We start from the raw sequence: 10585 nt of genomic DNA on the forward strand, positions 1-10585 counted from the left end.
AAAAAAAGTGATTAATTTTATAAAACATAGTGCATGGGAATGATTCTACCACTCACAATGCAAATGAAGAATAGTGTGAACACACAAATATATACGAACTTTGTAAGGAAACCAATATAAAAGAAAATTTTTTTAAAAAGGTAAATGTTGAAATTTCCTGAGTGATAATCAAACAAGACTATATTGTCAGAGTATATTTCTAGGGTGAAAAGTTAATGATGAAAATTATCAGATGAAGTGGCCATCAGTTGACTAGGGTTTTTTTTGTAAAGTGCTAACTCATTTAATTATCAATTTGTTTTGGACATATTTATTGCTTAGTGTAACTTGAGTATGATTTATAAATATGAAAATAGCTCAATTTACAGAGAGTGTATGTTGGGTTTTATTTAAATAATGAGCTGGACACACAAATGAAGGAAGAGTATCAATACTAGGAAGCTGTTTAATAACATGTTGCTGTTATCACTACACCAATCATAATCTGGATTATGTTTTCAAGGGAGAAATGAAATGTTTGAGTCTCCACAAAATGGAAAATATTTTTTGTTTACTTGGGCTTGTTGCTCAGTTTGATCCATATTTAGCAGGTATTATATCAAACTACAGTAACAAAGGAAAAAACAACATATTGTAAATATCTATATAAGAACTTGTGAAAATTAATAAATAACAATGTTCAATCAACTGTTTTCCATGAAACAAGTAAAACTCAGTATTTCACTTTGTCTGCAGATTTCACTCTTTAATTTTCTCATATATATCAGCTAAAAATTGTTTTAAGAGATCTAGACTATGGTGCACTTGATCCAGGCCATACAATTGCTTGCTATGTATGCATCAGAGAGCTGGACAATGACTAGGATGATAGAAAGAGAATTGATGCCTTTGAGCTGTGGTGTTGGAGAAAAGTGTTGAATATACCATGGACTGCCAGAAGAACAAACAGATTTTCCCTAGAGAGACTGAAACCAGGCTGCTTCTTGGAGACAAGGATTCAGAAGCTTCATATGACATACTTTGGGCATGCTACAAGGAGGGACTGGTCCATGGAGAGTGACATTTTGCTTGGAAGGGTGGAGACGAAGACCATCAATTAGATGGATTGATTCAGTGACTGTAGTAATAAGGGTAGGTGTTTAAGAGACAGTAAAGTTGGCACAGGACAGAGCAAGTTTCAAGGCTACTGTACATAGGGTCACTATAAGTCGCAGGCAACTCAATGGTACATAACAACAAAGTCTCCAACAGATGGAAAAATCTGTCCATGAAACTGAATTAAATAGATGGCCAAAAAATCATCTACCACATTAACTACCTTAAAAATTCACACTAGGGGAGAAATTACAAATCAAATATTTCACTACTTATGTGGAGTTTGCAAAACTGATTTTATCTGGATGCAGTGACTAGAGCTATGATACTGCTGCCAATATTTCAGGGCATCTTAAGGCACAGAACAAAGTCATAGGATGTTGCAAACATGCCATTTTCGTATCATGTGCTGCACATTCAGTTAGTTCAGGACACTAGATAGGGTAGTAGATTCATCCAGAATTATTTTATTATTTTTACCTCATGCTTAGTTATTCCAGACATTTTCTGCTACCTCAACTCACCAACAGACAACTTTTAAAATATATTTAGGCAATGATCATTCTTTCTAATATACACTGGGAAGCGCATGCTGTAGCAATGAGTGCAATCCTGTAACTGTACATGCAAATTTTAGACACTTTAGAAAATTATGGTGACCATTTTCATAAAAACACAAAACAGAGATACGAAAAGAGAAACCGAAATCACTGCTTGAAATACAAACACCAGAGAAATGGTTATGTGGACTAATAATATGACTGCTTTTTTCATCAGCCAAATCCAATTCTCCAACATTCACAAATAAACCTAAAGACACACACAGATTTCTACAAGTTATGAGCAGAGTATGTATATGTGTATATATCTATATCTATATCTATATCTATATCATCTATATCATCTATATCTATCTCTATCTATCTTAAGAGAATATTTTGAAAATGCAGAAAATCCAATAAGCCAAATGCTGGCTATCAAGCAGTCCATTGTCACAGAAGCATAAGAAAGAAACAAATAAATGAAGATGCGCTCTCCAAGTGCTGAGTGTCAAGATCAATCTATACAGAGAAGTAAAATAATTTCATTCTTACATAAGAACTAAGTCCACAGATTTAGGAAAGACAAATTTTACTCATGTCCGATTGAATAATTCCACAATAAAAGAAAAAAACAACAACAAAGCACATGTTCCAATGTTGAAATTACTTCATGTATATTTCTAATTAGTGACCACAAACTGCACAACAGAACTCATCTCCATCCCTAAAGAGCTTCTAAAAATCTTTATTATATAACAATGATTCAAGAAATATTTTTATTATCCTTACTATATATGTAAATAAGTAGTGTTCAGCAGCTTGTGACACTACTAATATGTAAGATAAAAGAACAGAAAGAAATGTTTTTAATTATAACATGCTAGAGATGAAACATCTACCTAAAAATAAAACAGTAATTGTACTATGTATTTTCAATGACTAAATGTGTATGACATCTTCTTATTTAATCATTTATAATTATAGCATTTATTATAAAACAAATATCAAAACAGATAAAGTAAAATTGGTGAAAGGCAGTTTGTGTTAGGGGAAATCAATGTAATTTTACACTGATTGTTGAAACACCTTAGTTTCAACAGACATTAGTTTCTCAGACTAGTTTTTTACATTGTTGTAGGATATGTGGATTTTTTTGTCAAAAAATGTAGTGTACAGTAAAATTCTTAGTACTCCTCATGCACTAAAAATTTTGGTTTAATTCCACCAAAATAGGAAACACTATATGTCTATTCAGTCACTAAAATTGTAGCCTTTTCAAAAGCCATACCATGGAGAGTGCATGCACATGTGCACACATGCATGCACGTGCACGCACACACAATAAACATCCTATATGAATGTGCAAGAAAGTAGAGGAAGGGGAACCACAGATTATTAGCATTGAGGGTCTTTATATACTTCAATTCAGCCCTGGACACAAGGTACAGATTCAGCAACAGGCAGGAGTCTTGAGGACTATGGGTGATGCATTACTATAGCTCTGAGATGGGGCTACCTGAGACAAGGAACACACTTCCAGAATCTCAAAGAGTGCCCAGAAGTGAAGACTACACAGACAGCAAAGAAAGTCTCCTCATTAAGGTTTAACTGCAGAGCTCGCTCCTTTCCCATGGTCTTACCTGTCTGGAGTAGACAAGTACTTCTGTTTCTGGAACTTCTTCTCCAGGCCCATGAGCTGCAGCTCTGTGAAGATGGTGCGGCTGCGGCGGGGCTTCTTCTGCCGTGGTGTTGGCTGCTCAGTCTCTGACTCGCTGCTTGCCAAAGCCTCACCACCTGGGGCTTCCACAGGAGTGGCCTCAGTGGCTGGGTGGTGGGACAACACTTGGGCTATTCCTGGGGTGGCAGGGACCAGGTGGGAGATGACTGTGGGCTGGCGAGTGATGACGGAGAGGAGAGGATATGTCCGAAGGGATGGAGAGCCTGGAAGAGAAACCAGGAGATGGATGATGCCAGGGATTTCATTATACTTAGATCTACAGTCAACATTCATGGTAATAGCAGGGAAAAAATTAAAAAAAATATATGGGGAAAATCTGCTACCAAAGACTACTTTAAAGTGCTAAAGAGTAAGGATGTCAATTAAAAGACTCAGGTGTACCTGATCCAAGCCATGGTCTTTTCAGTTGGTTCCTAAGTATGCAAAAGTTGGACAACAAGTCAAGAAGACTAAAGAAAGATTAATGCCTTTGAAACTGTGATGCTGAGAAAGCATAATCCATGGACTGACAAAAACAAACAAATATGTCTTGGACAAAGTATAACCTGGCAGTTCCACAGTATAGGCAAGGGTGAGGAAGTGTCATCTCACATCCTTCCAGTACGTTGTCAGGAGGGGCCAGTCTTTAGGAAAAGACATCATGCTTAGTAATACAGAGAGTCATCAAGAGAGGAAGACCCTCAACAAGATGGACTGACACAGGGACTGCAAAAGTGGGTTTGTGAGAATTGTTGTTGTTATTGTTATGTGCCATTGAGTCACTTGTGACTCATAGTGACCCTATGTACAAGAGCCCTAAATGCCGCTCTACCCTGTGTCAAACTCGATGTCTCAAACACACTCATTCCCACCACCCCAATCACAGAATCAATCCATCTTATCGAGGGTCTTCCTCTCCTGTGCCGTCCTTCCACTCTCCCAAACATGATGTCCCTCTCCAAGGACCAGTCCCCCTTTGCAACATACCCAAAGTATGTCAAATGAAGCTTCAGAATCCTTCACTCCAAGGACCATTCTGGATTCACCCTCTCCAGGACAAACCTGTTTGTTCTCCTAGCAGTCCATGGTGTATCCAACACTCTTCTCTAGCACCACAGCTCAAAGACATCAATTCTCTTTCTATCATTCCTATTCATTGTCCAACTCTCTGATGCATAGCACGTAACTGCAAAGACTATACCCAGAATCAGGCACACCTTGGTCTCCAGCCTGACGTCATTGCTCTTCAGTACTCTTGAGAGGTCCCTCACAGCTGTCTTTCCCAGTGCAATTTATCTCTTGATTTCCTGGCTGCTGTTACAGAAAGTGTTGACTGTGGAACCAAGTAAACTAAAACTATTAACTATCTCAATCTCTTCACCATCCATACTGATGCTGCTAATTGGCCCAGTGGTGAGAATCTTTGTTTTCTTGATGTTGAGCTTCAATCCATATTGAAGGCTGCAGTCCTTGACCTTCTGCAGCAAGCGCTTCAGGTCCAGGTTACAGGAGTTATGGCCAAATGGAAGACATCTCATACTACCACCAAGTGCAGTCGTCAGGAGCAGGTACGAGATGTGAGGAGCCCCAGATGACCACCTGCTGAAACATACGTCATAGACACAACCGGAGATGGAAAGAAGCAGCAACTCAAAACCCTACCGCTGCTGGGCAACCCAAAACAGTCCACTTTTCTCAACCTGAAGTGTGAGAGATTACAGTCTCCCACAACCAAGAAGAGGCTTAACGTTACTCTAGTTTTCAGTGAAGCTAATCCATTTTTCTTTCTTCTGAACTCCTAAATTCTAGATTGGGTTATTTAGATGAAGGACTCAGTGAATGAAAAGTAGTATTCAGAAGGGGAGGAAGACTTTAAGGGATCTCCTAAAACTCATTTACAATCTTTAAGAAAAGGTATATCTGTATTCACGCATTCTTTGTACAACTTCTACTTTAGATCACATCTTTTCAAGAGCTAAGAGAGTGATTAAAGATTACTTCATTCCTTTCTCTTATTTTGGAAATGAGGAAATGGCCCCAGAAAGGTCATGAGGCTTGCTCAGTATAGGGTGAGGCTTGCTCAATATGGAGTGGCTATAAAATAATTCGTTCAGGAACCAAACTGAGCTGCCTGGAAGGAAGCTTAGCTCACTTATCCTATCATGAACCACACAGTTGCATCACGGAGAAGAAGGGATACATAGTTTACTTCTTGTGCAAACTCAGTGCATTACTACCAGGTGCCTGTAGCATTGTGAAGACACCCAGGCTGGGCTCAAGCTTGGTTGAGGAGCAGCACTGAGGTTGATTAACAATGCCTGCCCGGTAGAAAGGAACTAAAGGTACTGGTGTACCAACTATGAGCCTCTTTTGTTTTTGTTTTTTTTCCTTGTGTATCATCAAATCTGATTCGACTGGCATGGGAGGAGACTATCCCTCCTTCTCCAGCAAAGCATCTGGTGGATGAGCCATTCTTGATGTAGGAATTTGAAGACAAGAGTTCTTTTCTGTTCAACATTCTCTTGTCTTTGAAGCTCAAGTGAAAAAGTTCTTTCCTTCCATTATTCAATGAAAGAAATAATTTAATCTCTTTAGGTCTTAATTATGTCATCTCTACAGTTGATGTGGATGTCTTAAAAAACTGCTCACACATTAACATATTCAAGTCACAGAAGTGTCTCTCACCCAAAGAAGTAATCTGAAATTTATGAAAAGTATGAAGACTGAGAGCTACACAATGGGACTCCAACAAACCCTGAGAGGCCACTGCAAAGGAGAGGCATGCACAAGGACCATCTAATGTTCATGGGACTCTGACCAGTCCTGAGAAGCCACTGCAAAGGACAGGCAAGCACTGGGACAATCCGATGCTCATGGGACTCCGACCAGCCCGAGAAGCCACTGTAAAGGAGAGGCAAGCACCAGGAACATCTGATGCTTAGGTCTGAGCTTTAAAGATGAATGTCACAGGCACGTGTGAGCTCTACAAGGGTTCTACCTCCTCTCTGCTCCAGATTCCCTTCTTATACATTGCCTTGCCTTGCCTCTGATTTGGATACCAGCCATGGCTATTAAAATACATAATTGCTCTTCTTCTGTGAGTACACTGCTAGCTTGGCCCGGCAGAAACTACAAGCTCTTAAATAATAAACCACAAAGTATAGCTACTTCCACTAATCTTTCAGCCATACTTATCCCTTAAGGGTTTTGTTGCAGATCCTTCCTAATGAGAGAAAATAGCAAGAAAACATAAATCACCTGGGTTTATGGTTTTTGGATTAATCAGAACACATCATAAAATAATACTTCCTGGGGAAATTTATCTGAAAGTTTTTACTCAGAGATAAATTGTTTCTCACTCAAAACACTTTACTTGTTTAATTGTTGCCATTTCTTTCAAAAAGGACTACCTTTCTTCCTTTCTTTAGTAAGCAGGTCGCCTAATAAAAACTCAGGAGTTTATCAATCTAGGAAGTAGCTAACTGCAGGGATGAACTGAACTCATGAAGTTTTCAGGTCCCACTTTTGTAAAACTGTGTAAGTCTTTATCTTTGCCTATCATTGAAAACTATTTTCAAAATAGAGTGATTTATAATACTGGAGCAGATATAGGGAGATTGGAGGGGGAGGTCATATACTGCTGGCAGAATGTAAAGTTGAATGATTTTCAAACAGAAAAACTAAGTAGTATCTCTCCAATTAGTAGGTCAACAATTCCACAATCTAAAATTCATTTTCTTGAGTTATCAGAGATTTATGGATAAGAATATTCACCGAAGACTAATACATAATAGTGGAAAAAAACAGGAATAAACTACATATCCATCAGTTGTTATTGTTATATGCCATTGAGTTGCCTGTGATTCATAGCAACCCTATGTACAATATTTCTGAAGGCTGCCCTGTCCTGAAGCAATCTCACTGATTCCAACATTCCTACACCCTTTGCCCTAGTTACTGTATCAAAATCCATCTCTTCCAGGGTCTTCCTTTACTGCACAATCCCTCCACTCTTCTGAGCATGATGTCATTCTCCAAGGATCGGTCCCTCTGGCCACAGGCCCAAACTGTGTGAGACAGAGCTTCAAAATCCTAGCCTCCAAGGTTTAACTTTCTCCAAGACAGACCTATTTTCTTGGCAGTCCATTGTATGTTCAAGACCCTTCTCCAGCACCACAACTCAAAGGCATCAATTCTTCTTCTATCATCATAGCAAGTAATTATGAACATCATGGACTTGATTAGGTGCATCTTAGTTTCTAGACTGAAACTGTTGCTTCTCAGTACTCTGAACAGCAGATTTACCTAATGCAATTTGTGTTTTGGTTTCCTGACTGCTGTTGCAAGCCGAAATTGTTAACAACTTTAATCCCCTCTCCATCCATCATGGTTGTTGTTGTTATTGTTGTTCTTATGTGCTGTCGAGTCGCTTGCGACTCAGAGCGGCCTTATGTACAACAGCCCTAAACCCTCCTCTATCCTGTGCAAAACTCACTGCCTCTGAAACACCCATCCCGATTCTCCCAGTCACTGAATCAATCCACCTCACAGAGGGTCTTCTCCTCTTGAGCCATCCCTCCACCCTCCCAAGCACGATGTCCCTTTCCAAGGACCTGTCCCTCCTTACAACATGTCCAAAGTATGGCAGACGAAGCCCCAGAATCCGTGCCTCCAATTTGCAGCATGGTTTAGCCGTCTCCAGGATGAATGTGTTTGTTTTCTTGGCAGTCCATGGTACATTCAATACTCTTCTCCAGCAACACAACTCAAAGGCATCAATTCTCCTTCTATCCTCCCTAATCACTGTCCAATTCTGATGCATAACAAATGATTGCAAAGACCATGGCCGGTATCAGACGCTCCTTAGTCTCCAGAGAGACACCATTGCTCTTCAGTACTTTGGAGAGGTCCCTAACCGCAGAATTCCCATCGCAATACACCTTTTAATTTCCTGGCTACTGGTGCCAAGAGTGTTGACGGTGGAGCCAAGCAAACTAAAGCTGTGAACAATCTCAATCTTTTCACCATCCATCCTGATGCTGCCAATTGGTCCAGTGGTGAGAATCTTTGTCTTCTTGACATTGAGCCTCAATCAATATTGAAAGCTGCAGTCCCTGACCCTCTGCAGCAAGTGCTTCAGGTCCTCCTCAGTTTCAGCAAGCAGGGTTGTGTCATCTGCATATCGGAGATTGTTGATAGAGCTTCCACAAATCATGACCCCACATTTCTCCTCATAGGGCCCAGCCTTCTGGATAATCTGTTCTGTATACAGGTTAAAAAGGTATAGAGACAGGAGACATCCCTGGCGTGCACCCTTCCCAATTTTGAACCATGCAGTGTTTTCTTGCTTCGTTCTGGCCACTGCCTCCTGGTCCAACTATAGGTTTCTCATTAGCACAATCAAGTGTTCTGGGATTCCCATTCTTCTCAGAGTCAGCCACAGTTTGTTATGATCCACACAGTCAAATGCCTTTGCATAGGCAATGAAACAAAGACAGACATTCCTCTGGTATTCCCTGCTTTCAGCTAAGATCCATCTAACATCAGCTACAATATCCCTAGTACCACGACCCCTTCTAAACCTTTCCTGGACTTCTGGCAGTTCTCTGCTGATGTGCTGTTTCAGTCATTTTTTAATAATCTTCAGTAGAATCTTGCTTGCATGTGAAATCAATGATATTGTTCTGTAGTTTCCACACTGTTGGGTCACCCTTCTTTGGAATGGGAACAAATATAGATCTCTTCCAGTCAGCTAGCCAAGTGGTTGTTCTCCAGATTTCTTGGCACAACTTGGTGAGCACACCCAAGGCAGCATCTGTTAACTGAAATACATCAGTTGGTATACCATCTATTCCTGGGGCATTAATTTTTGCTATTTCCTTCAAAGCAGCTTGAACTTCTTCCTCCATCACCCACCATAGGCTCTTGCTCATATGTCATTTTATGAAATTCTTCTGTGTCTGCCAATTCCTTTTGATACAGTGGCTCAGTATATTCTTTTCATCCTCTTTTAATACTTTCTGGATCATTTAGTATTCTGCCTAAAGCATCCTTGATTATAGCAACTGGAGGTTTGAATTTGTTCTTTTGTTCCTTGAGCTTAAGAAACACTGAACGAGTTCGGCCTTTTTGATTTTCTGACTCCAGCTCCTTGCACATTTCATTGTAATATTTTTCTTTGTCATCCTGTGCAGCCTTTTGAAATCTTCTGTTCAACTGTTTAGTATCTTGAATTCTTCCTTGTGCTTTGGCTTCTCTGCGCTCTAGTGCAATCTTCAGAGTTTCTTCTGACATCCATTTTGGTCTTTTCTTCCTCTCCTTTCTCTGTAATGACCATCTGCACTCTTCCTGGATAATACATTTGACATCCTACCACAACTCATTAAGTCTTCGCTCACTAGTGTTCAAAGCCTCAAACCTGTTCCCGAGATGGTTTTGAAATTCAGGTGGGATGAAATTAAAGTCATATTTTGGTTCCCGTGGACTTGGTTTTATTTTCCTCAGCTTCAACTTGAACATGCATATGAGTAGTTGGTGATCTGTTTCACAATCAGCTCCTGGCCTAGTTTTCACAGTTGATATTGAGCTTCTCCAGCAGTTTTTTCCGCAGATGTAATCGATCTGATTCCTCTGCATACCATCAGGTGAAATCCACATGTATAACCTGCGCTTATGTTTCTTATAAAACGTATTTGCAATGAATAAGTCATTGATTGTACAAAATTCAATCATTCTATCTCCAGCTTCATTTCTGTCACCAAGTCCATGTTTTCCAACTACTGATTCTTCTTCTCTGTTCCCAACTTTTTCCCAGTCACCCATTATTATCAATGCATCTTGATTGCATGTTCGATCGATCTCCGACTATAAAAGTTGGTAAAAATCATCTATTTCTTCTTCTTTGGCTCTAGCTGTTGGTGCATATATCAGAATGATAGTGGAATTCAATGGACTTCTTGTAAGTGTATTGATATAATCCTATCACTCACAATGTTGTGTTTCAAGACGGATCTAGAATGAAAGCAACTCTATTTTTCTTTGCCTTTTCATCTCCGGAGTAATATATCATATGATCATCTGACTCAAAATGCCCCATGCCAGTCCATCTCACCTCTCCAATGTCTAATATGTCAATATTTATGCGTTCCATTTCTTTCTTAACAATATCTAATTTTCCTACATTCATTGTTCTCACATTCCATGTTCTAATCACTAGTGTCTTCTTACATAC

General features: G+C 39.6%; 1 protein-coding gene across 1 annotated transcript in view; it reads right to left on the minus strand.

Annotated features, from left to right (window-relative positions):
* Window positions 1-10585, minus strand: part of LOC102862155 (homeobox protein BarH-like 2-like) — a 181541-nt gene that overhangs the window by 39641 nt on the left and 131315 nt on the right. The window contains exon 2 of the mRNA XM_006902951.1: window positions 3278-3578. Within this exon, the coding sequence (XP_006903013.1) occupies window positions 3278-3578 (301 nt within the window). The remainder of the gene's footprint in view (window positions 1-3277; window positions 3579-10585) is intronic.

The sequence above is a fragment of the Elephantulus edwardii genome, unplaced genomic scaffold, assembly GCF_000299155.1.
Source record: "Elephantulus edwardii isolate Elephantulus edwardi_28Jun2011 unplaced genomic scaffold, EleEdw1.0 scaffold00476, whole genome shotgun sequence".
Taxonomy (NCBI): Eukaryota; Metazoa; Chordata; class Mammalia; order Macroscelidea; family Macroscelididae; genus Elephantulus; species Elephantulus edwardii.